At 42.1% G+C, this 27828-nt stretch overlaps 1 protein-coding gene across 1 annotated transcript in view; it reads left to right on the top strand.

The window, feature by feature from the left end:
- The first annotated feature begins 2199 nt into the window (after positions 1-2199).
- Positions 2200-27828, top strand: part of galnt16 (UDP-N-acetyl-alpha-D-galactosamine:polypeptide N-acetylgalactosaminyltransferase 16) — a 39812-nt gene continuing 14183 nt past the window's right edge. The window contains exons 1-6 of the mRNA XM_079573320.1: positions 2200-2561; positions 9401-9579; positions 11168-11266; positions 11438-11505; positions 19012-19077; positions 20732-20853. Coding sequence (XP_079429446.1) covers positions 2361-2561; positions 9401-9579; positions 11168-11266; positions 11438-11505; positions 19012-19077; positions 20732-20853 — 735 coding nt within the window. The 5' untranslated portion in view covers positions 2200-2360. The remainder of the gene's footprint in view (positions 2562-9400; positions 9580-11167; positions 11267-11437; positions 11506-19011; positions 19078-20731; positions 20854-27828) is intronic.

The following is a 27828-nucleotide window of genomic DNA, read 5'->3' on the forward strand; positions in this document are numbered from 1 at the left end:
AACGCAAGTAATCAAATAAAATGTCAAAAAGGTTGATTAAGGCGGGGGCCACTGTTTTTACATACTGAAACATGTTCTTACCTGAACGAGTTGATGTGTACCTGTCTGGTCTTTGTGCATGCGCTCAGTCACGCAAAACGACCAAAGATGCTGTTAGCATTTGGCCTCTCCTAGTATATTCCTATAGCTCCAAACAGGGTGAAGTTATAAGCGACCAAGCTCTTCCACGGACACAAAGACCAGACAGGTACGCATCAACTCGTCTAGGCTCAGGCAAGAACATATCACAGTATGGAAAAACGTTGGCCTGTTCCTTTAAGAGATTAAGGATGTTATGATATCACATGAACACAGTTTATAGAGCTCAGTATTGTGTCATCTAAATCCTTAAAACTTGTGGGATTCCTGGCACAATCCTACTGTAACACTGTGCTTGAGTGACAGATTTCTATAGTAAACGTTCAATTCATGACATTCTTTCTCAAACTCTATATATTGACATAACAGTCCAGTGGAACATACAAAAAGAGAATTTGCTTTGAGATACTTTTATATACAGTCTAGACTTTTGACGAATCCTCACTTGTATATTTGTCCAGTTTTTGTCCCATTTCCCACAAGCCTCCAGTATATTTGAGTTTGGAAAGCGTGTTGTGGGAGCGTCCAGCCCTGTGTTTCCATGAGGCTTTGTGAGAGACTGTTGACAATAGGTGTGGACTGTCTCTCCTCCACATGTGTCCTGATGTATCCTGTTCTCCAGCTCTTTCCTACGATAATCTCGCCTTTATCAAACCAGTTTTACCACCGCCCAGTGATGCAACGTTTTAAATTTTACCCTAAAATCTCTATAAATCAGCTCATTCATTCAAATCCTTCTGAAAAACACAGAAAACAAAGCTAAACTTCTCACCTTAGGAACAAAGTGCTTCACATATTTATTAAAGCATCGTGTAATGAATGTAATGCTATGTAAAAAGACAAATAGCAGAAACAAGACACTGAACTGTCTCATTTGTTTGTCCTTGTCTGTTTGAATGAATTCTGACAGTAGATCCAGCGGCTGCCCAGAGCCAGATGTGGCATCGACCGTTGCTGACCTTATTCACCAACGCAAGCAGCATATAAAATAGAGCACAACATTAACCGTGACCTGTACTGTATATGTCTGAATATATAAAGAGAGTGAATGAATTTATAATGAGATTATGCTCCATAGGGTCCAGTGGTCTTAAATAAATGTTTGAAAATGTCAACGCTAGAAAAGATAAATTGAATAGGACATTTCTCACCAAATCTCGGATTCTACTGATGAGATTATGGTGGAAGAGACGGAGATGTACAGAACAGCTTTGCCAGTGTTGAATTTTGAACCTCTGACTGTGATATCTGCTTCGTTATTAAATTGAAACGACGTAGTTGGAAAAATGTGTGAATCCTTTTGTCTGTTTTTTTTTTTTTTTTTTTCATATTTATGCACTTCCCTGTTTCTATGCTTCCTCTCTTCCTCTCAATATGTCTGTAACCAACCACTTTCCAGGTCCTATTAGAACAGGCTCTTGATGTAAAACAATATTTAATATGCATGCTGTGCAATACTGAGCCAGGTATTTCTATGATCACTTGTGTTGCCTCACTTGTTCTCGAGCCCCTGTTCGAATGCATAATTTAAAAATGCATGCAGCAGTAACAATGAGTCCTCTTATGTGCAGTGAAAGCAGAGGTGAGGATTAAAATTTCTTTTTGATGACTTGTGTGGAGCGTGGAGTGAATGTGTTGATGCAGAGAAAAGATGAGGATTTTTCCAGAGAGGAAATTCTGCATATAAAGTCCATACTTATTCAAGCTTCACTGGTCCTATTTGGCCACAGTGCCCATGAATAGCCCACTGAAACACAGTCTTTTTCTTAAAGGCAACTCTTTATGATAAGAGGTTTGCTGTACATTAACATCCCAAATTGACTGCAGTCATAATGAGTTTCCATGCCCTCGTGGATTAGCTACATGTTATGTGTAAGCAACATTATGTCAAAACTATGATGCTAATAATTTCATGTATCGCTTGGATAGGCTTTGTTTTGTTTCGGCTCTTTGACATTATAGCCATGAAACCCGCGTGTTTTGTTTGTGCATCACTGTGTGAGGGAAATCCACGGCGCTAGGACCACGCCTGATCCTGGTGTCAGTGCAGATCACAGCCGCCTGCCTCACAGAGGAGGCAGCGCTCCCGCAGAGGAGCCGCTCACTGTGCGTCTCTGTGCGTGAGCGTGTGAGTAAGCGCGTGCAGCTGCTGCGGCTCAACACATCACCATCACCGGCGGACAGCACCGGAGGCTCGGCTCGCCTCCCCGTATGGGCTCACCATGCGCAGGATACGGGCCAACGCCATCGCCATTCTGACAGTCGCGTGGATCCTGGGCACCTTTTATTACCTGTGGCAGGACAGCAAGCCGCACACGCCGCCCTCCTCCACGGACAGCCGAAGCAGGGGGCATGGCGGACTGCCCAAGGTGGTCCCCGGACGGCTGGAGATCCACCGAGACGACCGCACCATCCCGCTCATAGTGAGTGTTTCTGTTTGATGGCAAATGTCGAGGCGCTGCAGGAAGGTGTGTGCTGCATGTTGATGCGCGTAACCTCCCCTCGACGAGACGGTGAAGCACGGGGCCGTAGCTCTGATCATGATCAAATGTAACCTCTTCACAACAACACACAATATGGCAACGTCAAGTGCTTTACGCGCGCCAAACACGCCACTGTCATACAGACGTATCAACACATGAGCTACTGCCCTGGGCCAACTCTGTCATTTCACACTGTCCCACAAAAATACAGCAGCAGCAGCAGCAGCAGCAGCAGCAGCACTATGCATTATAATGAATAGCCATTTAGTTGCAATATGCGAGTTGCAACATCAGCAAGTCTAGTCTATACTGGTCAAAACCTGAGAAATAAGCTTTTTGTTGTTACATAATTGAATTGACAATAAAATCAAGGGTTTCTTTACACAGCACAATTACCTTTACAGCATCATGCAGCTTCATTACTAGTATTAACTTATATCCCATTTTGACAGAGCTGCTATAGCCTGGGTCTTTTGCTTTGAGATTATATTGCACAGCTCAATCTCATAGTAATGTACTGTAGTTACGGAAGAATTGCTCCACAAAAAGCCAAACCAATGCAATATAATTATGAAACAAATCATATATATCCAGGTTATATTATTTGAGTACATTTTTATTCATAATCTCACATTTCTATGCCTTTGGAAAACATTCCCTCTCCATTTATTGCCTTGGTTGGAGACAGTTTCTTCACAGCGTTCTCGGTGCATCTCCCGTAAGAGGCTTTCCATAAGTCCACTGCTCCTAAACCATATTACGCTGCAGGATCTCTGTCTCTTGTGCACGTGTAAGGTGAAAACCACACTCTGAACTACCCCAGATGCCCTCCTGTAGATATTTGTCACATTTCAAAGCACGGTTACTCCCACGTCAAGCTTGTATCTGTTTTGTTGCGATAGAAAAGCATTCAATAAGCCAAGGGGGAGAAAGGGAAATGATTGCAACATTGTGCAAACTGTCCAGTGCTTTGGGAGATCCAGTGTTTGCCTAGATTTGTTTTGGGAAAAGGATTCTAGAAGCTTTTGCAATCAGTGTGATGCAACTATTTATGTGAAACAAATCACTATAGTTTATGTGCATAATTTGTGATAGATTAAGTAATATAAATCTGGTCCAATGTGGTTATATCCATAATGCACAATCAGTACATTTTTAATATTGTTTAATTTATATTCTGAGTAATGCTTGTAGAATAGACTCATATTTTCCTTTATTTTAACCTAAAAGACAGCTTCCAATCTGTAATTTCCCTTATGCGTGGTAACATGAGCCACATCTTCAATGATTTGGGCGCTACTCCTTTTGCCAAATGCTCCTCCTCTCTGCTGACAAATCACTCGAACATGCAACATCCCATTGTGTTTTTGGACAAGACTCTTACTGTTCCCCCTATACAGTTCTGATCTCACCCCTGTCCCAGCTGTGCCTCTGAATGTGCTCCAATATTCACTGTCTCTCCTTTCCTTTCCTACGAGACGTCATTGCGAACTCTGAGGGCAAACGGAGAGCAAGGCAGGGCTAGTTTAGGCTTGTGTTGGAAGGATGCTCGGTTTGTTCTCAAGTTGGAAGCGCTGAAATCTAGTTTGATGCATCGGTAATTGCATGTGTGTGGTTGTTAAAGCGGAGGAAAGGTGTGCCAAGGTGGTGTTTCTGCCTAGGCTTGAATCAGAGGATTGAAATATGTCCCAACCCATGTTATCACAGACATGTCATGAGCACTTCCTGAAGATTATGTTCAAACGATGTGATTGAGAGTGGCATTTTAAAGTGTAGCTTGGTTTAAAAACTTTCTGAACTTATTTTACTTCTTCTTAAGTAAAAGCTTAATGTTTCTTCTTTTGGAGTCAAGCAAGCAAAACTGGAAAAACCACTGTCATAGCAGCGTTGATGTGATGCGGACAGATTTAAGTTTCATGCCGAGCTACAGGAAACAAAACAGACAAACAAGAGTGTACATGAATTGAACTTTACAGCGCTATAGCAATCGGTATGGCGTCGGGTCCCACAATCACCCTGGGATGACACATATGACCCAAATACGACTTAGGCTTGTAAAATGTTGCTCAAGTATTGTTGTTGGATAAGCATGGGCGCCGTGTTTTTGGACCTACGCAAGGAGTTTGACACGTTCAGCCCCCACAACACAACAGTGGGTAGAATCATATCTCAGTCACCGTGTCCAGTGCGTAAGAGTCAAAAGTAAGCTATCAACAACTAAGGCTAATGAAATGGCTGTCCCACAAGGCTCTGTTCTTGGGCCATTGCTGTTTGCGCTTTACATAAATGATCTCCCTTCGGTGTGCAGTGAAGTGGACACATTATGTATGCGGATGATACTGTAGTTTATGTGTATGGATGTGATGCGACCAGTGTAGCCAATAAACTAACCAATGTCATGGGATACATCTCAAACTGGCTTTCCTCTGCCTCGCTTACACTGAATGTAAATAAAACCATAGCGATGTATTTTACCAAAACTCAAAAACTCAAAGTCCTCCTTCCCATGCATTTATGTAAACCAGAGTCAAATAAAAATAGTGGAGGAATTTAAATATCTAGGCCTTGTTTTGGATTCAACGTTTAGTAATAAAAAACACTCTAAAAACAGTTTGTCTGTTTTTGAACCTATTAGGAATACACTGACTCGTGATGCTGCAAAAATTGCTCAAGCTATATCTGGTGCAAATCCTTTTTACTTCATGTTTTTTGCACATTGTCCCTCTTGAAATAAACTAATATACAAAACTATTAAATAAGCCAAAAATGCTGACACTATGATAAAAGCAAACTGATAATTGTCATTTTATATTGAAGGAAATGTTTTCTGGGAAAGGCTTGAAAATGTTCCTGCGACTCACTCATATCTTCAGCATGGTACATGAGATAACATGTAGCTATAATATGTAATAGTTGTGGTAATTACATGGAAAGAAAAAGCAGCTACTTTATTTCATAGTAACTGATTAACTATACCCTCTAACCTCAACTCATAATAAAGGGTAATTACCAGGAAAATAAGTACCGGTATATGGAAACATTTATGCAAAATTGTCACGTTATGACTGTGCTGCAAAGTAAAGTACAAATGAAAGTGCTTCCCCGCCAATGCTCAGTTTGTCACTCTAGTCATGTCCTGCTACAGTGTGCGCATACAATAAATATCTCTGCATTGGGTGGCTCTATTGGATGTTCAAACAGCCGGTTCTCCACAGAAATATTCATATTTTCTGATCGGCTCTCTTTGCGAAATGTTTGCACTGTTCGTCTGTTGCAATGCTCCATTTACTCACCCTGGTCATTCACCTGTCGCCAAACAGAGATCTTCAAACATGAGTGTTACTGAGGACAAATATCGGAGTGGTACATTGTGCAGCCCTATAACCCGCCTAAAGTCCATAGTTGCAGGATGATAGTTACTATGATAACCGCTTGATACCTGTGTTTATTGTGCGCACATGTTTCTCAGTGCGGAGCGTGGACCGCAGCCATGTCCTCCTCCTGTTCCTCTGCGGTCGCTTCATTAGCTGCGATTTCTCCACTAATGACCTCATCTGTTCAGACGTGTCCATCTTTTTCCCCCTCTCCTCACTCATTACCCAGCATGCACCGCTTCACCCGGTCGGTCTCCGTGGAAACTGCGGTTGTTGTCACCGTTTTATTGTGTACGTTGGACCGGAGCAGGGCCATGAGGCAAACGTATGACCACAGATAGACTGGGCTTAACAAGTGGGGATTTTATGCCAATCACTGAGCTATGAACTACTGAAAGAACATATTTGGAGTGTTGCTGCCAAGTGGTAATAGAGGCAAATTGATGACTAACTTAAGGTGACACTAGTTGAACAAAAGGGTTGGTAAAGATTTCCAATAATGGGCAAATACTCTCAGGAAACTTGAGACCGATTTTCCCCAAATTCATCTCGCTCCTGTTTTCGTCACCATAGCAAACCAGCTGGATGTCCGTAATGCCAGATGCCCTTACTGTTATGACCAGCTGTTTACCATGGGGCATTGAGGGAATATGGTGGAGCCTGCAAGGACTCAACAACAGGATGCGCTTGCCCAGGCTCAAACAAACAATTCTTCAATTTATGCCTAAAATTAGTGCTTAAAACTAGCGGTACAATGTTAAAAGTCTAATTTCAGCTACAGAGGACCTCACCTTTTGGCCCCTGCATAAAACATTAATCCTGGGGAATCGCAGTAGTGCAATGGTCTGAGCTAGTGTTTCTCAACCAGGGGCATTATTGTGTATTATTTGTGGGATCATTTTGAAGTATAGTTACAGAATTCGTCAGTACATAAACCCATATTTTAGTTGCTCTTCTCCAGCAACAATGTCACCTCCAAGTTAGGTAGATACTTGTGACCCTGGGTAAGACACGTCACTGCCCATTGCCTATAGTAATGCAGGAGAATCACTGTGCTTTTGCTATAACGACTCCTGACTCACAAAAGGCAGCACCTGTAACCCTGCACCCGTTGTCTCTATTGCCTTTAGTTTGTCTAAATTGCGGGGCGTCCCCTAATGCCGCGGTCGTTAATATTTCAACATTAGCGATGGCTCAAATATCAAACTCTGAAATTGCACTTGAATAGGGTCAGAGCTTCTAACTGTAGAGAAATGATTCAGGATGTGCATAAACTGTGAAACTGCAGGTGTAAAAAGTAAGCCCCGGTTTAGTGCTAAGCCGTCTCATTTCACTCTCGCCGTTAAGTTGAAAGTTGTCACTGTTTCCAGCTGCATTTAAAGCCACCGTCTGCTACAGTAGACCGAGCTGTAACACTAGACTGAGGTTAGCAATTAGCTGGTGGAGGAGACGAGGTGAATTTGTGCAACCAGGCATCTCAAAAGAGAGCTTGTAGAGAGTAGGTAACAGCTTGGATAAATGTTCGATCAATATAGTGAAGATTTAAGTGTTGAAGTTTAAGTGATTGGCTTAAAACACAAGTGCACAAATGTAACACAGTGGATAAATGGTGCAGTGGACTATATGCAATGGGACATCTGTGATTTAGTACTATATATATATCATTAACATTTATCATTAAGGTTTATTTTTATCTTAAAATGACCTTAATCAGTCAGGTAAAGGTTAAGGTGTCTACACTCCTTCAAAGCCTCTGGGGCAACTTGCAGGGAGCAGTGGGCGCCATTTCCTAAGGCTTGGTCTCTACTACCTGGAGGACTAGCCTATTGTGCATGTTTTGGGTTGATGTGGGGGGACAAAATGGAGCACCTGGAGGAATCACACCAAGACACAGGGGGAACATGCAAACTGACTAGGGCTGCAGCTAACTAACTACTAACTAGTGAATGTTTGTTGGAGGATCTCAGCGCTTTGAAAAAGTCACTACAGCTAAACTTGGTTTGCTCAAAGCTGCACATGAACACATCCTCATTTGAAAGCTAAGAACCTCCAGAGTTCAAAGCTTTAACAACTGGTGGCTGCAATGGCACTGACTGTGACTTTATCAGGGACAGAGCTGGAACTGAGGAAGTTTATGGTTTTTATTGGAAACTGGTTTAAAACTATTAGATCTGGCAACAATAAGAGTGGAGTTAATTCTGCTTTCTAATTGTCCTGAGGCACAGACAGATCATTTATAAAATGTATAACGTACAAAACACTCTACAACAAAGTACTTTTTCATCAAAAATACTAAACCTTCATGTCATTTTTTCTGTGTTTTTGTCTGTGTAAACCAGGAAATGATTAATCGATTACTAAAATAGTTCATTAGTCGATTTGTTGTTTCGAGACTTCGCACACAATCTGAAATGGTCACCTGAGTGTTTTTCAAAACCAGCAGTTTCATTTGTGAGATTTTTGAGCTTGGCAGCCGAACACAATCTATTTCAGGTAAAAGTCTTCTTGTTTACCGTCATCTTTGACCCTTCAATCTAAACATAGCTCCTCTGTCACTGAGGGGGAGGCAGTGACTGACACTGTGTTGTCTCAGCTCACCCTGCAGCCTGTTATGCTTTATGTATTTATAATCTGTATTCTATTCTCTCGCATCAGACCACGTCTCTTAGGTTACTCTCCTTTTCAATTATTCAAATAGTGGAAAAGTGTTTGTCAATTTCTACCGATATGCAAAAAGTCTGAAATTGATCTAATTTCTTTTTGTTGTTTATCGCTGCTACTTTTCTGCTTTCTATTTTTTTTGTGCCGTATGGAGCTTGGGAGACAGTGTATTTGGCAAGCTGTTGATTATGATGATACAATGTTGTTGCAGCTGTGGAAGCACCACTGTGGGAAATATTGATACAAAATAATCATGCGTGGCGAGGTTTATGAGGAATTAGCTTGTGTACAATTGTGGAATTATGGGAGCAGATTGTCAATGTTTATTTATGCATTTTAGATCAAAGCCAAGATGGAGTTTACAAAATGTATTTCTCTGCCTCTTCTTTCCACGGAAACTTTATAAGATGCCCTGCTATAAATAAATACTAACATTTCTGATGGCATGTCTGTAATCCTGGCACAGGTCACAGCAAAGTTGGCAACACATCACTAGCTGGTGACCAATATCAGTGTCTTCTTAACATGCGATAGGAAATAATTGTTGTTTGCACATGCATCACGCTTGACAGCTGATTATATTTGAACAAGGCTGAGTCCGGAGCTGCTTTGTTGGTAGAATTAAGAACCTAAAGGAGTGGCGTATTGACAGACTGACAGTAAACGCCACTTGATGCTGCTGTGTGTAAACATGGCTTGACGCGACGCTAAATCCTCTCCCTGTCTCTCTCTCTCTCTCTATAGGTGACCCAGCCCCCACGCTTGGACCAGGGCCAGCTCTTGGGCGGCTTCGACGAGAAATCCTACCTCTCTGCCAAAACACTGAAGCCAGGGGATGACCCGTATAGAGAACACGCGTTTAACCTGCAAGAGAGCGATCGCCTGGGGAGCGAGAGAGCCATTCGAGACACCAGACACTACAGGTGAGAGGCTGACCAAGGTGTGCAGCTAAATCTACGCTCGGAGATTAGGATTAACGGAGATCAATCGGGGCGTTTGAGGAAAATAAGCCGTCTGAGGGGGAAGTATAAAGTCAGAAGTCATGCCCTTGTCTGGCTGTTCTTACCAGTGTAAACAACAAGGTAAAAATTAAAAATGTGAGATAGTCAGGTTGATGGGGGGGGGGGGGAACGTGCTTCTGTTGGTCTACAGCAAACCACAATCTGAAAACAGTGTGTAGATCTGTGATAAAAGAAGCAGCTGAAGTGCGAGGTTAAATAAAGCGAAGGGTCAGGATCGGCGCCTCTGTTTCCAAGCAACCGGATATTTTCCTGTCTCTACGGTAACGGGCCCAGCTGTTCTCAACAAAGACCAAAAAACCTGGATTTAACTCTGGACCGAGAGCCGGATCTGGACGAGACCTTGGAGTATAAAGAACGGCTATAGGATCAGTGCACAATACAATAGAGGGATTCAATAAGTCCGGCTCCATATTTGACATCACCGATACACCAAATACCTCATGGCCTATACATGTACTGTCATGCACTCATTGCTGTGTACTCTTGTGAGCCGTGAGAGAAATGTGCGTTCACAACTTCATGCAAAATCTTCTTTCGATGGACATTGTAATAAGTGTACTCACGGAAACACCAAACAGTCACGGCCAACCACAATGCAGACAAAAAACTGAAGAAAAAAAAAGTTCCACAATTGATGCTGCCTTCATGCGGTCTCGTGATTATGATAAATACCACTTGCTGAATGGGAAACTGGGAAATCATTTTGATGCCAGACCTTTGACTTTTCAACACAACAGAAAGCAGTGATAATATTTTTTAAATGGCTGATTGTTGTTGTTAGAGGATAACATTAAATCGCAATTTATCATACTGGGTCAGGCTGTACAGTCGTACTATCTCTGTCATAGCCTTGACTGTGAGGCTCAGGCGCCCACTCTCAGCCACTGAATGCTTGCGTATCAGTATGACGCTCTGAGAGGGTATTTATCCCTTTTCTGTGGAAGCATAGAGAGACTTGAATGGTAGGACTTGCGCAATGTCTCGAGTTCATGTCGCCGGGTCCCGCACCGATGGTAAATAGACTTCTCCTGCATAAGACATCCAGACTGCTGCCTGTTATTCATCTATCCTCTCGAACACCATTGTTAATTCTCTAACAATTATGAAGCTTACACTGTGCATTTAGCTAATTAACGGCTCCATTTTAATATGGTCTCTTTTCCCACTTATAAAGCAGAACTTTATATGTTTTATCAGTCAAAGGTTAGCGGTTTGTAGACGACTTTTTCACGTGAATTGATTTTATAGTTTTTGTTCACGTTCGACTTTGCTACGGCACAAAAGCACTGGAGCTCAATGCACTCGTAATTTCCCCTTCACAACCAAAAAGGATCATCTTTTCCAGAGCACACTAAGGCAACACAACATGCTAAGCTTTCAACAGGAGAATTCAATAGACCTAATTTGGTTTCGTATTTTGGCAAATTACTGTCGCTTTGTTGCTTCACTGTCATGTAATCCCTTGATTTAATCCTATCCTGTCTTTTAGATGCGCTTCTGTGAATTACGACGTGGACCTCCCCTCCACAAGCATCATCATAACTTTCCACAATGAAGCGCGCTCCACTCTCCTCCGCACTGTCAAAAGGTAAGGCTCTTTCTTCAGCCCTTAAGACCCCAATTCAAAGTTTCCAATGGCCTCACTTGAAAGGCATCAGTATCAACCACATAGCACTTTTATATGCCGAACAGCTCAAGTGAAATAGTATATCAAAACAACTACAGGCTACATCCCCTGTCCCTCTCTGTACCCCGTCAGTGTCCTCACGCGGACCCCTCCAGCCCTGGTCCAAGAAATCATCCTTATAGACGACTTCAGCGCTGACCGTGAGTATTCCCTGATTAACGTTGACATGTTTGATCTCGTGGTTCGGTCGCTTGGGACGTGGCTGGGATAGTGTGGGAACGACTTTAGCAATGTTGACATGCCACAACTGCACCCTCCAATGGTTGCTAAGGCCATTATCATAATCAAAGGATGGGGCAGTTGTTGACATGTGTTTTAGATATGGATGCCTGGATACGGTGATTTAGTCAGTGATGAGCGGTGGCGGTGGTGGTATTGGACTGTCCACTGATTGTGCTGATGTAAATCTTGTAATGATCTGGGGATAAATGTGGCTGGGAGACGCATCCAAGTTTAACATATGCTTGTGTTTGCATGTCGGGTACTCAACTTTCAAGTATTGTGACTTTACTCATGCATTTTTAGTTCATACTACTACTGCCGGACTTTTTGTCATTGTAAAATTAAGTTTTGCTCCGTATGATATATTGTATGTGCACAAGGAGTTGCCGGTGAATAAATAGGAAGAACTGAAGGATGTGTTAAAGCAGCACTAAGTAACTCATTCCCCTAGAGGCCAGAAGCGCCACTGCAGGTGTCGTAGCATGTTACCAGCCCCTGAACCGAGCGCATTTTCTACAGCTCGGCTTTACTCAAACTGAACTTCTCGACTGGACAGCAACAGTGACATTTGAAAGCCAAGACTTACAAAAGTAAATAGTAACTTTTTTGTAACATTGCCACTGTGTATTCGTCACATTATGAAAGCGTTCTTATTGTGTTCTCGTCTCTTTTTCATTGTTTTTTTTGTTGTGTTTTCGTCCTGTTTCTTGTCACTTTTTGTTTCTTTTTCGTCACATTTTTTCATCGCCATTTTGATCCTTTTTTCAAGCAGCTTTTGGATATGGTGGTGGTTTAGAGGTTAGGTAGACACTCCTCTATCTGTGGCTACATAAAGACAATGCATTTCACGATTGAGCATCATAACATTTCTCTTTAACATCAACATGTCTAGAGCCAAGATTTTCATGGTAGATTTATTGAAATATTGTCAAATGGTTCGCGGCTCACCTATAAGAGACAGGTCTCATTTCCAAACAGGAAGCTCTATAGATATGTCTTTGATTGTGCTGTTCCCAATATGTCTAAATATCCAGACAGAGCTGTGTCAGGAAGAACGTGAATATCCTCTCCATAAATGAAACTAGATGCGACAGCCATTTCTTGCGTCTGAAACTGTTGCGTGAAGTAACATCACATACTGAGTAATCTTATTTGTCAGCAGCTGTGAGATGTAAGATGACCTCACAGACCTCTTTATGTCCTTACAGCACATGCGTCTCCTGTCTATGTGAATGACCTAAATACACTGTGCACACACTTTAGCTGACAGTCACTTTAGTCAGTCAGTCAGTCCGAAGTGTCCGCTTGGCCAGACATACAGAAGTGTTGGGTCAGCAGCAGGGGGGCTATTATCTCGCTAAAGCCCTGTTTGTTCAGTCTGGGCTCATGCCAGTCTCCGTCTTTGCCCGCGGCTACTGGAAAACTAGGAAGGTGCCAGTCAAATCTGCCATGATTTCTAATAGACTTGGTTTTGCATCACCATCTTTGTTTTTGTACCCACTTCTTTTATTATTTCCCAATAAACCAAAGAGTAACAACCCAAACTCCAATGAAAGCATGTAATTCATTGTTCCCCTACATTGCCCCCTCCTGGAAGAGCATCAGGCATAAACATTTTTCCCATCACTCGACAGCTGAGCTAGATATACGGGAGGTTTTCGGCCTGTTGTGCATGTTTTAGGTTGATGTGAGAAAGTGGTGCACCCAGAGGAGATTGAGCCACTGTAAAACGAATTACGGTTGTGAGCAATAGAATCAAATCAAGAGTGAGTTCAAGCCACGTTACATCCTGTACAAAATAGCCATTTAGACACACACACAAGACACAAGACAGCCACATGAATACCATGTTACATTACAAGCAGAAGGTTTTGTTTTCCTCCCCCTTGTCTCAGTTTATTCTCTCTCTGCCTCCACATTCCTTAAATATTGTGTCAAATTAAAAGCCTCCAAAGCCACCTGGGAGAGCTGACAGTCACAATTATGAGCAGGAAGTTAAACGTGTCGGTACAAAGCCTGTATCCTTGTTAGCGCCTCTCCCCTCTGGGTGAATTGTTTATAGACATTTTTCTCTCAGCGATAACATACATTTCCCTGACACTGTTTATTTTGTGCTGAAATTAGGAGTGAGAGACTGAGGTGTTGTTATGGTGACGTAAGATTACTTTTAGACACCTGTTTGAGCGCACAGGGCATGATACTGTAGAATAAGTATGTGGAGAAAAAAAAATGATGGTATTGTAAAAATATGTTGGGATATATAGGACCTGTAAGCCTTTTAACCCCAGTGTCATGGCGACGTGTAAACAGGCAGCACCCTCCCTCTCTCTTGGTACAGCTGCATTTCTTGCCTTTTTCTGCGAGCTTCCCAGAAAGATGGTGAAAGACTGTTGTGCAGCGGAGGGAGCTGCGCAGGAGAAAGAGGAAGGAGGAGGAGGAACTGACCAGTGCAGGACACCACGCTCTGAAACAGGGACAGACCCAGGAGGCGCTGCACCGTTTCAGGGGATCAGAGGAGGACTAGGGGGGCAGCCAGCCAGATTCCCTCCGGGTGCTATGGATTCCCCTACGTTCCAGTCAGGTCGGCCCACAATGGCAGCACGGCTCAGTCGCAGCGGCTGAGGACTAACACCTGAACACTATTTCGTTGTACGCTTGTACAATGACAAATAAAGCACTTCCCTACGATTGTAATATTATATGATATTTGACTTAGCCGTTATCTTGGAATATGCCCACGCCATTGCAAAGTTTCTCGACTGATCCTTCCTTTCCGTGCCTTTAATGTTTGCTGAACATGCTGTGATTATTTAAACAGAGGCTCATGACTGTGTTTAGCTAAACCCAAGAGATGTCGATTTTGGCTAAGCTTTTAATATTGTAACATCTTATTGTGAAACTATACAGGCCGTTAAACTGAGTGCAGCAGAAGGTCATTGGGGCATTGAGAGTGCATGGGACAGCAGCGATAGTACGCTGTATAAGGGAGGGGTTAGAGGGGGCACGAGGAGGGGTCTAATCTTGTTAACACTGGTCGGGATCGCGTTAATCACCGGGTCACCGTACTCTGCTGGGACCTTAAACCCAGTGAGACGTCCCGCTGGCAGCATGGAGCGCTAACAATGAGAAAACTGATGACACCGCACTATTTTGACAAGTCCTATCTGGAGAATGGATGGGCTGCATTGTGTTTAAAGCAATAGAAAGCTAAACTGTGCAGCCGAGGGCATGACAGGACAAGTTGTATTCCATATGTTGTTTAAAATATGCTGTCTTGGCTTTGGATGAGTCTGCAATTTGAATCAAGTTTGGCAAACAAGACAAATTTATGGATGTTATTATTGTGCTTGGAAGTTGGAATAAGATTTTATGAGCAGTTGCAATAAAAAGAACTTAACTTTGTCGATGTTAAGTGGACTTGAATGAACCGTAGAGCCCGGTTCAAAGATATGATTTTAAGCCAATCTACGAAATATTCCAGGTTATCCATTGCTTAACAACAATGTTACATTTGCAATGAGTTATTAAAATAAATCATTTGTAGTCAAAGCAAAGTAGCAACATCTCAAGACAAGAAGGTGATGCGTCATTCCCAGCAAAATTACAGGTCTGAGCAGAGGTGAGCCCATTCACAAGACAGACGCATATTTTTAGAGGTATTTTTCCACCAATAAAAACACCCTTGTAAAAGTGAATGCTGTGTGAAATTACCAGTACATATTTAGTGGGTGAACTTTCAAAATTGTTTTCTATGAATAATTAACCAAGATATATTGGTGAAGAAAATGTGTGCAATGGACATTACAATTGCGAAAACATGTGTTTTGGAGGATAACCAGCAAATAAAATGGAGTTGTGTTTTGGAGGATGTGTTTTGGAGGATCCAGCAAATAAAATGGTTTGCAGAAGCTACAATTAGTAGGTTCTGCAAACCATTTTATTTGCTGGCTTTGATATTTGAGTCAGTAAGTTTCACTCTTTCAAGTCTGTTCCTCCATGTCGAATCTATTACTATTTAAACTCTTGATAAGCACATTTTCTCCAGCTTGGCATTATGCAAATCTAATATATTATTATCTTATATAGCGCTTTTCTACCTTTATCAGGCCCAAAGCGCTTTACAGTAAGGAACCAGTCACCCATTCACTCTCTCATTCATACACCAATGTACACAGACACTGGAGGCAACTAGGGTGAAGATTCTTTCTCAAGGACACAACGACAGCGTGCATTTGTGAGCGCTGGGATTCGAACCCACGACTGTCCAATTACGAGAGAACCCGCTCTACCAACTGCGCCATCGTCGTCCACGTGCCGTAAAAATAACAATAACACGATAAAAAACCTTACGAGATTTTAATGGCTAATCCTTACCAGTCGTATAATCAGATGTTACAGTTCTTGCATTATGCTTTACAGTTCTTTCATCACTTGCTTCTGAGTGCCTCTTCTACCCCCGGGAAAAACAAAGATATTATTCATATTCACAACAGAGCTGGACAGTGTTTCCTGTTGATATAAATTTAATATATTCTTCCACACAGTCTGCCTCTCTGTCCACAACATCTGTTTTGTGGGAGTGACCTTTCCCCTCCTTCTCCCCCTCATCCTCTGTCCCTCTCTCTCACACACACCAGCTGTCCTCCTATCCCATCGTCGGGCGTCCCAGTGCAGGACTCCTCTCTCTCACACACCTGTGTCCATCGCACTTTGCTGCAACTCACCGGTTCATACACACACACACCACACCGCACATCCACTGTAAGAGGATTACATCTCATCCTGGGCTCTTCTCTCTCTCTCTTTTCTGAGTATCGCTGTCGGGGGCGTGGCTCAACAATCTCCCACAATCCCTCAGCGCGATCACTCTCTCCGCAGCTAATCCTCAAGTGTCTTACTGACCATGGGTGACCGCTAGTGACACTTGGCAATCACTCAATGGGCCTTTAGCTTAGGGATGTGAATCTGTGGTGCTTCGGGTCCCACCGTCAACGCATCATGACAAACCGTAGTCCAAATACAAATGCATCATTATTGTCATTTCAAGTCATAATTTACTCTTGTTTAAACCTGTTACAATAAATATATTAAATATAGGGGCTGCACAATATGAGAAAATGTTCATATCTGATTGAATTTAAAATACTAAAAAAAATCTATTAAAACAAGACTAAATCAGGATTGACACAAGGCTTAAGTGGAACCAAATGAGAAAATCATGGCTCAAACTGGACTGTTGTACATTTTAACATTTCCACGTGTTTTTGCTCTAGGATCTTGGCAATTTTGTTGTTGTTGCAAATATCAGTTACAAGAAAGACCTCTGTGATTTTGTGATTTTGTGTGTGTGTGTGTGTGTGTGTGTGTGTGTGTGTGTGTGTGTGTGTGTGTGTGTGTGTGTGTGTCGATCCATCACCCAGTATATCAATATCAGGGGATATCTTGTGCAGTCCTATAGAGTATTTCCTTGCAGGGTTCCCTGTCTAAACTATTTTTGAGGCACTCAACCCTGTAAGAAACTGGGGACCACTAATGTATGTAGATCAGTGGTTCCCAAAGTGATGCTCCTTAGAGGCACTATGGGGGCCCCGAAAGCCTTTCTACAAAACAAGTAAAAGAAAAAATACATGTATTTGCTAAAAATGCACTATTTAACCCAGTATTTAGTCTACAGTTGTAGCTTAATGTTGCTTTTTATGTAATTTTAGCTGTAAAATCCTTCTGAATTAAGTAAATCATTATTATTGGGGGGCCCCGAGAGAATTTTGGATCGGGTAGGATAGGGGCCGCAATGTTCTGGACTTTGGTAATGGCTGATGTAGATAAACCATGAGTATTAGGAAGAAATTACCTTACCTATGTACATGTTTAATAATTATCATGTTTTTTTTAGTTTTTTTTTTTTTAGAAAGGTTCATTGAATGATTTTGAAAAATATTTTAAACCAGGCAAACCACAGAGATTTCAGAACTTTTTTTTTAGGGTTAGTGTCCAGACCTCAGAGGAGATCTTCATTTCATCTCATGAGGCAGGAAAGATTTAAAAACAAAATCGTGCCTGGCTCAGTACACACAGCCCCTTCCACACAAACACAGCATCAACAACTGCTCAACACTCTGCAGAAAACATATGGTCGCACACAAAAGGAGGAACACACTGGTGTTGGCCAGATATTTCAGCATAGTCTTTTTAAAAAGTCCAGGTGCCTGTATGGTTCTTATGGTGAGGGGGATCCCCCCCCCAAAAAAAAGAGTGGTGCGCACTGAATGGGTGCTGCTGCCGGATGCTCTCTCATCGAATGCAATTTCTCCATCTGTGAGATCAATAAAGTACCATCTCATCTCATCTCATCCTGTTCCAGGCCCTGGTGAGCTCACAGTAAAATAAACATCGTCCAAAGGTGCTCCTGTAGTGAGCTATGGGTAAGATTTGATTGGTGGTGGATCTGGTTGAACGCTCGGATCAAGAGCTGGGTCTTGGGACCAGAGCAGACAGTGAGGCCGATGGGCAGTTGTTGAGCAGGTGGAAGTAGAGCTTAATCCCATGGCTCAGGGCATAGTCTTGGAAAGTCAAGGCCCCAGACTGTGATAGAGCAGTGCAGTGGTGGGTCCAACCAGGGAGCCTGTGGTGGATCTTTATGCTCTGTCTGTTGTAGAGTCTAGCCACAGGTTCCAGTATTTCCTTAGGTGTGAGCGTCCAAACTGGGAGACAGTAGGACAGGGTGGAGAGGATGATGGCATTTAAATGTCCCTGAGACGGATAGTGACAAATATGCTCTGATCTTACCATACACAAACTGGTTTAACTTCTTTGTGAGGTTTTGTATGTGGACCCTGTAGTCAAGGGTTGCCCCCAGGTATTTATAGGTTCTTATATATCTTCTTTTGCATGTTAGTAGTATAGGGAAACCACCCGTCAGTAAGACATGATCATTTTATGATTGTAGTCTTATACCAGAACTAGAAAACATGACACCTATAGAGCAACCGGTCACATTGATGTCGCAACTGTTTTAACTGTTGCATGATTTGTCAATGTTGTGAGCAATCGTTTCACAAAGGCCTTGACAAAGAAGCAAATAATAAATAAAAGTAACTCAACAGCTTGCCTTTATGCTTGACATTTTGCATCATTTTCTGACAATCTGTGGGCAACTTTGACTGAAAATGTTTTTGATATGCAAATTTCCCTTTGTTTGTGCTTGTACAAACATGAATAGTTTACTGCAGCGTAACTCGAGCTTCCATCTAAAATGTGCAGTGCAGTGTGTCCATATCCGCTGGTCGTGTTTACATTTGTTGAACCTCGTGTGGTGCGTCTGTGGCCGTGTGACTGACAGAGGGCTGAGATGGGCCATATTGTTTCTCGGTGTGTGTTCCCTCCTTGTGCTAACATCCTACTCTCCTCCGCCTTCTCCATCACAGCTGAGGACTGCCAGCTGCTTTCCCAGATCCCCAAAGTGCGCTGCCTCCGGAATGGACGCAGAGAAGGTGAGTTAATCATAAAGTGAACATAGTCGGAATAAAGAGCATGCAAAATGAATGAAATGAAATAGTGTAAAAATAAACAGTATATAGTCAAATTTAGCAAAAAAAAGGGGCGTAATACTATATGTGCAGACATTTTATCAGCACACCATACTTTTTTACTGGTACTTTAGTTATAAAGTTTTGAAGGTAAAGCACATGTCTTAATCTTCTCCCTCTCCTTCTTGTCATAGAGGGGACTCAAAACTATCCTCCACATTTTTAAAGCCCATAATCCATCCCTGGACCCATTCTGCCTAGTTCAAAGTGTACAGAGTCATACATTTGTTTGCATTCTGTTAAAGCAGAACTAAGTAACTCCTGCCCCTAGAGGCCATAGGTGTCGTAGCATGTTTGTTTTTTTACTCATTAATTGTCCATGAGAGTAAATACTACGCTGACAGTAAACACAAAGGGAGAGAGGGATATTGTACATTGTGCCACAACCCAATTACACAATGGAGGTATTTTTTTTTTCACTCAAACTTGGCTGTAAATACTGTAATAACTAGCCCGAAGATTGCTAAGCCCATTAGCCTGTTAGCTTCTTCTTTGTGTATTGCGCCTCCAATCCGGAGGGAGGGAAAGTTGCAAGGGTGGTTTTCTGGCCAGACACACCAGGGGAGATGAAAGACCCCCCAATCATTCACTTGTATTACCCCCAGAGGGACTATAAAATGATTTATTAAGGTAAACAAGTTACTTAGCTCTTCTTTAACAGAATCTAAAAGCTTGTTTTTTAACTGTTTTGAAATGTAGGGTCGCTCGAATTCACTCCTTACGTGCTTTACATAGAAATGATTGAATATAAAACATCACTTCTGAAGCAAGAATCTCAAATACACATATGTCCACTTTAATAAATTATTTAATTGGTAATTTCAAATAAACAGTATTCCTCATTCATTAAAGAGTAAATAGTTTGGCTGCTCTATGCTCATTATAAGTTATTGCGATGTATTATGTACATACAGTATGTTCTTCAACAATCTAGAATATTCACATCGCACTTCACCCCACAAGGGTTGCCGCTTTGGATATGTTAATGTTGATTGGGCCTTAATCATCAACCAGTGAAACAATTTCTTACTCATTTCTGTTTGTAACATCAACTTTATAGTCAAAACTTACTTGTTAAAATATTACATAAGTTATTTAGTTAGTCTAAATTCTGTCTGTCAAAAACAGCCGAAATCAACATCTTAAATGACAGCTTATCCTCTTTGGAAGCTCAGATTAACCCCTAAATGAAATTAACCTCTGATTAAATACAGAGAGTTCAGCCAAAGTGGAGTCCTGTCAGGTTACAGATCAGATTGTTCTCTTTGTTGGCACGTAGTTTGCTCCTCCCCACAGAGAAAATGTCCGCTCCAAACACATGCCAACAACACACAAGGATGCGATTCAGGTAGGAAGCTTTGGGAACAGGACAGAGGAGGAAGTTTCCAAGAAACGTTGGCCGCTTTAGTCACACAAGAAAGTTCAGTTGCATCAATTAAGTGGACATCACCCTTCTACTTCGAAATAATCACTACTTTCACAATTTAGCTACATTTCTCTGATACTTCTGAAGAGAAACGTCAACTCTTTTTGATAAAACTCATGTCTTGTAACCCAGGTCTGATCCGGTCCCGGGTGCGAGGGGCGAACTCAGCCTCTGCCTCCGTGCTGACCTTCCTGGACTCTCACTGTGAGGTCAACGCTGACTGGCTGCAGCCCATGCTCCAGAGAGTCAAGGAGGTACGAACCCACGGGGCGCTCACTCACTCCTCGTCATTCAAAATACACTGGGTACAGGCTGTTCCTTAATCATACACCGGAAACTCACCTCAGGGGTTGTCGCTCATCGGTTGTGACAGTGGAAATAGGCAAGGTCAACATTGTACTTGAGTTGAAGCTACAGTGGTATGCAAAAGTATGGGCACCCTTTTAACTTTTCCACATTTTGCCATAATGGACCAAAACATAAATATATTTAGTTGAAAGTTTATGTGAAAGACACACACTAAGTGACACACAATCGTGAAGTGAAATGAATATAGGCACCCTTTCCTTTTAGTGCAAACAATTGCCTTCAGAAGTTGCCTGATGATTTCTGAATGATCACATGTTGACCTAATGACTAAATAGAGTCTACCTGTGTGTAATCTGATGTCAGTTCAAATACAGCTGCTCTGTGATGGTGTCAGAGGTCTGTTAAGAGACTATTGGGAAGCAGACAGCATCATGAAGTCCAAGAACACACCAGACAGGTCCGGGATAAAGTTATTGAGAAGTATAAAGCTGGGTTAGGTTAAAAAAAGATTTAAGATTTTGTAAAATGACCCATGATATGAAAAAAAAAGACTATTTTTCCTCAATTGACACGACTCTACTATAAATGCCATTGACTGCACCAAACACAATTCATGGTTTGGACACAATTTCCAAAAACCTTACTCTCTCTTTGTCAGAGAACTGTGAACATTCTCTGTGAACATGTTTGTCACAGCACACATGAGTCACATTTATATTACATTTGCATTATTTCTATTATCAGTTGCTGTGCATATAAGAATACAAGGCTTGAACTGTTCAGTGTTTTGCTGTGGAATGTGTTTAATCTGCTTAGTGCGTGTATTTTCTGGCAACAAAGCTCATGAGTTTACACTGAAATGCACTTTGTACCGAAGAGTAACGTTCTTTGTGACTTTGGTCCTGATAGTGTGCAGTGTTTGGGTAGAACTACGTCAGGAAAAGTATTCTATCATTTGTGTTTTGTTTCATGTATGCATTTGCTGCAATCTCTCCTATTCTGCCACAGAATCAAATGGTCAAAACACACCCATCTGCTGATGTCATATTTACTAGACACATTCTCAGGGCTCACATTGTCTGCAATACTTATCACCAGAATTCTTGGAGGATTATCCTGTTGTGCGTGTCTTTGATCGCTGTGTGAAGCACTAGCCCAAGTGGAAACTAGGAAAACTTGCAGAGCAGCCTGTCAGGTCCAATCAGGAGGGAAGGGGGAGGGGCTTGATCGTTTATTAAAATTCTGTTCTTGCTTTCCTCATTTTGCAAACTAAGAAGGGCTTTCTGGTTAAAGATGGGAGGAATTGGATTGTCTACTTTCAAATTTCACTCTGTCTCTCATCACTTAAAACACTTGTATAGGGCAGATATGGCTGGTATCACTGTTCTAATACATTTTTGCCTAATCAATCTCTTTTGCTGCTTTGTTTGCCCGAGCTCAGTTCTCTGCCATTTCAGCCCAGTGTTTTGGACTGTCTCAAACTGACAGGCGTGTGTGCTGTTTCTCCCCTGGGGGATGGTTTCACGCTGAGTTATTTTTGATCCAAAATCCCCTTATTTTTTACACTTTGGAAGATCCCTTTTTTAATCGCCACACGCTGCAAATTGAATTATGCAGCCCACTGGGACACTATCGCCACAGTCACATAACACAATGCAAAAGGAATTGCCGCGGGCTGGATGGATGTTGGCCATGTCTTAGTTATGTTTGGACATTTGAACGTCATATTTATATTTCAAAATCATCCTCACTAAGAAATGATCCAGCTTTTGTCACGCCAAGCAACACATCATCATTTTTGGCTTTACACATTTCAAGTACTAAACTGAAACTAACTAATTGCATAATTGACTAAACCAGGAATGAACCACATCTGAATCATGTCCAAAACAGGACACAACAAGGTCCAAGGCTGGTCTACGTTGGGTCTATGCTCAAATTAAACCAGGTCTAAACATGAGCTAAAACATTAAGCTTGCAGCAAGGGAAAAAGGAGAAACAGGAAAAAAAAACTATCTACTTTAATACTGTATCTGAATAGAGTGTTTAGTGTTACAAGTAAAAGACTGAATGAATACCCTCATGGTCAGCTGTACCACGACTTGAGAAACACTGCTTTACTTTGACTCCACATCGTGTGCATTGCAGTAAAACCCAGGCGTTTAGCTCCACATAGGCAGAGGCTGCTGGGTGACTGCGTGCTTGATAAATGGCGAATCAGCTCCTCTTTGCTCTCTCTTGAGTAATGGTGTTCCCCTGGCCGCCCCCTGACGTTACTAATCTCTGACACTGCTCCAAAAGCGCAGCTGCTCCTAAATCTTCAACCATCTAACAACATTTTTCTGGCTCTGAGGACTCTGGATGTGGCGTAGTTTATCAGTGATCACCTCTCACACTCAGTCACCGCCTATTAACAACGTGGTCTACTTCCATTCTCTGCAGTGCAACATCTGGACCTTTTTTTTCCATTGTGTGAAAACTGCTTAATGAGATTCATTTGGACATTTCAAAATGGCGATTATAAAATCTACTTATGGTTACGTCATGCAAAAATATCTATTATGAGGAACTGACTGGCCCTGTTGTTTAAAGAGCTTCAATCAAACCATGTAACATTTCACCCCATGAAAAATAATACAATACAAGCATTTATTTTATTATAGATATTTTTATTGTTTTTTTACGCGAGTGGCTCACCTCTCCTCAGCCCTGACTGTAACTTTGTGCCTTTAATATTTATCTTGTATTGAATATTGAAAGCTATCTTCTTGACAAGTTTGGTATAACCTTGCATGACCTTGATTTAGAAAGTCTAGTCTTCTCCTATCCTTAGCAATAGTCTTTATATATTCCAGCCCATCAAATCCCATTCTCTGCTCTCTAATCCCAGACACATGAATAACCAGATTAACGGCTGACGCTGTAGTTAGTCAAAAATCAAAGTCAAAATCTCATGTCCACTGATCACTCACAGAAATGGCGACCACTTCCAAAAAGCACTCACTGTCTTTGCAAATGTCAGCAGCACCATCCATGTGAGTAAAGCCAATTTATCAGTTATACTCGGAAGTATAAATGAAAGGCCCACTGGGAAGGACAAAAGAAGACTAGAAACCACTGCAGTGTACCAAAGGATGTGCTTTAGATTGTGTGTTACATTCCTTCATTGTTATTAATTTAACTGTAGGGAAAAGTAAATCAACAAAAAATGTTGGAGCATTGACACAATAGCAGTAATTTGAATTAGCATTAATAGTTAATAGTGCTTCACATTGAACAGGAGTGCCCGAAGCAGGACTCCAGAAATGGTGCTTAGATTTAGAGTAGGCTATCAACTTTGGTTAATTTGTGCACTGAATAGACTGTCAGCAGAGTATTTCCTTGGAACAGGCGCAATAATTAAAGGATATTAAATTAAAGATCTGTTTGTTGTTTGTTTAGTTTTTATATATTTTATTTATTTTTACCTTGACTGATCCAGGATAGTCCCACAGAGATTAACATCTCTTTCAGGAGAGTCCTGGCCTCAAAGGAGATCCTATTGTACATATTTTTAGTAGGGGAGTCCGGAGCACCCCGAGGAAACCTACGCAAACACGGGGAGAACATGTAAACTCCACACAGAAAGGCCTCATCCGGCTCGAAAATTGAACCTGGGACCTTCTTGCTGTGTGGCACGAACGCTAACCGCTGCGCCACCGTGCCGCCTATTGAACAACACAGTAGCACTACAATAAGTCATTGTAGTGCTACTGTGTTATTATAACGGACAATAGGACACAGTGAGGACAAAATCGGACACAAATAATGGACAATAGGACACGATGAGGACGCAATGCTGAAGCAAAATCGGACGCAAAGACGGCGATGAGATCGGAAAGTGTGCAAGTGACAAAATACGGAGATGCGATGCAGGACAAACTGCACTACAATAAGTCATTGTAGTGCTACTGTGTTATTATAACGGACAATAGGACACAGTGAGGACAAAATCGGACACAAATAACGGACAATAGGACACAATGAGGATGCAATGCTGAAGCAAAATCGGACGCAAAGACGGCGATGAGATCGGAAAGTGCGCAAGTGACAAAATACGGAGATGCGATGCAAGACAAACTGCTGAGCAAATAGCGGACTGTCGCAGCAGAGAACTGTATGAGGCAGAGCACGGGCAGCGGTATGCCAAGTTGCTTTTTTTCTATAGCTTCCCTCCTAGAACAAGCCTTGATGTGGCAAGGTCCTAGGTGAAAGCTATAGAAAGCAGGGCGCTTCTTTGGCGGTTGTAAATGGAGAATGTTGAATTACCTGCTTGAAGATTCAGATGCAACATGCTCACAACTGTTCACATCAGTCCAGACTCACACCCAGGCCCATGCCAACAAAGAGAGGACAGTGACCCCAACCAAGTTTCCATCCACAACAACCGTTGTGAATGTAAACTCAGTCAGACTGACATTTTATTCTCTCTGTCAACACAAGGCTGAAGTGAATAGATAATGAGGCCGTGCTTCGTGGTCCTGTCTGTGTGTCTGTGTGTGTCTCTGGTTTTGATCAATGCACTTTTCACTGTGTTGATTACCACAGTAAAGTGTGCACCAGATACAACCAAAGACCCACACAGGAAGAAACACACAGAAAGAAAGCCATATGCAAAGGATACAGTGGATGGTCTTGGGGAGCCTCACATACCTGCTTGGTCGTTGCTGCAACAACATGGCCTTTGACACATCTGTTCAAATCCGTTCAAATCCACATCCAGACCTTCCCCAAAAGGGAGACGAGGACAGTGACCCAGTGAGTCTACATCCACAATTCCACTTGTGAATGAAGACTCAGATAGGCTACCATCTTTGTCTCTGTGTCAGTGCCAGGCCTTTCAAGTGAGCAATAACCGAGATGAACAGATGTGCAGTTGGACCGGGGAGTTTACATGTTTAGCCAGGGATGGTTGAGCACATCGTCGAGGGTGAGGCGCGCTTCAGGGTCCTTGTCCAGACACCCCTTCATTAAGTGCCTGAGTACTGCACACAGAAAAAACAGTAGTTAATATTTTGATACAGTATATCATAAAATTATTGAAATAGTTAGTTAGTAAAGATACTAAATTCTCACAATGTTTTACTTACATTTGTCGCAGCTTGCTGGAATAGGCACCTCTCTGAAGGATCCAATGGTCTCTTCCAGTTTCAGTGGCATCTTATTGTACAGCATGGCATACAGGACAAGGCCTATTTGCCACACTGTGGTGGAGTCGGCTTTGTACTCGCCGCACCTGAACCACTCTGGAGAGGAGTATACGACTGTACCTAAAACACAAGAGGCATGAACAGATGAGAAGTGGTACAACAATAAGATACTGATGATTCATTAATTATTCTCTAGTTTGTCGTTTCTATATTGTAGGAGATCTGACAGTTTACCTTGTGGTTCTACAAAGATGTCGCCAGGTAGATAGGTAGCTCCACTGCCAAAGTCGATGAATCTGGCCCTGGGAATGTCATCGTTGTGCTCAATTAAGACGTTTTCAGGCTTAATGTCCCTGTGGAAGATTCCTCTCGCTTTCATTTCAATGGCAGCCTCCACCAGCTGACGGAACATTACCTGAAGCACAAAAATAACAAAAACAAATGAAGATTGGTACTACTTTCCAGCGCAGTAATGACATGGTAATAGCATAGATTTGACACCTACTTTTGCAATTTCGCAATTCAAACCATTCTTATGGTAGAAGCGAAGGAAGTCCACTAAATCCATGCAAGGGTCGGGTCTCTCTAAGACCAGAACGATTTCAGGGCCTAAGTCGTACCAGGCCAGGAGCAGGGGTGTGATTGTGGACCCTGTGGAGCGAGGGCCTGCACCGACCCGACAGAGCAGGAACACCTCCAGGGGCATTTTGTCCATTTGTTCTCCATTCACCACCTTTGTCAGGAAAGTAACGGTCTCTTTTGGGATCACTTTAAGGACCACCTGTGGGAGACATATCCAAGTTAATACCAGCAAACAACACATGCAATACATAAATAAATAAACAACTCAATGTTTTTTTTTTGGACACAGAATGATTACTGGCATCGTGAAGGACACCCTCTTTTCTTTGTAAACAAGATACTTACAGGCCGTTTGTCTACGCGTCGCTCCCCAGAACATACTGTCGCGAGGCCTCCGATTTCCCGTTCCTTGAGTATCTCGTATTTTGCGAAGAATTCTACAGACAAGAAACATATTATACACAAATTGTTTATATGTGAAATGTGAAGATGTGAAAATTCCATTTACCTTGTACCACCTCTGGCTTGACTTCATAGTTTCTCTGATCTTTCTCGCGTTCCAATTTTGTGTAACCTGTGGGTGCAAAAAGTGAAAAGATAGTTAATAAAAACAATCCTCTGCTAAATTGAATTGTTGGTGACTTGTGTAATGCAGTTTTTGGTGCAATGTCTTACTTTCTTGGACGTCTTCCACTTTCTCAGAAGGATGGGATGTTTGACAGGACATCCTATTGCTGTCATCTGAGCTTCCTTGTGGGCATTGCTCCATCGCTTCTGGAATTGGGTCTTCTGAGTTTTCTGAACACAGTGGGACAAACAAACTCACGTAAGAAATGGCCAAGAAACATTTGTGGTATTCAGTGTTAGAGATGGTGCTAAATTACTTGTGTGTTGTGAATAAATGTTCCAGCTTCCGTAGGATTAACAGACAGATCTAGACATTACACGTACAGCAATATTGTGTATGTGTATCGTAAGTTATGCTGTGTTATGTTGTGTGAAAGATACGTACGTGCTGCTTCATCCGTGGGAGTGGGTCTGTTCGTCTTGAACTTCCTCTTCTTTGGAGAACTTGCTTGCCTGGACTCTGTAGGTGCAGTGTCCTCGTCCATTTCAGCAGTTCTCTTCCGTTTGTTGCTGGGTACACGT

The sequence above is a fragment of the Gobius niger genome (assembly GCF_951799975.1).
Source record: "Gobius niger genome assembly, chromosome: 16".
NCBI lineage: Eukaryota > Metazoa > Chordata > Actinopteri > Gobiiformes > Gobiidae > Gobius > Gobius niger.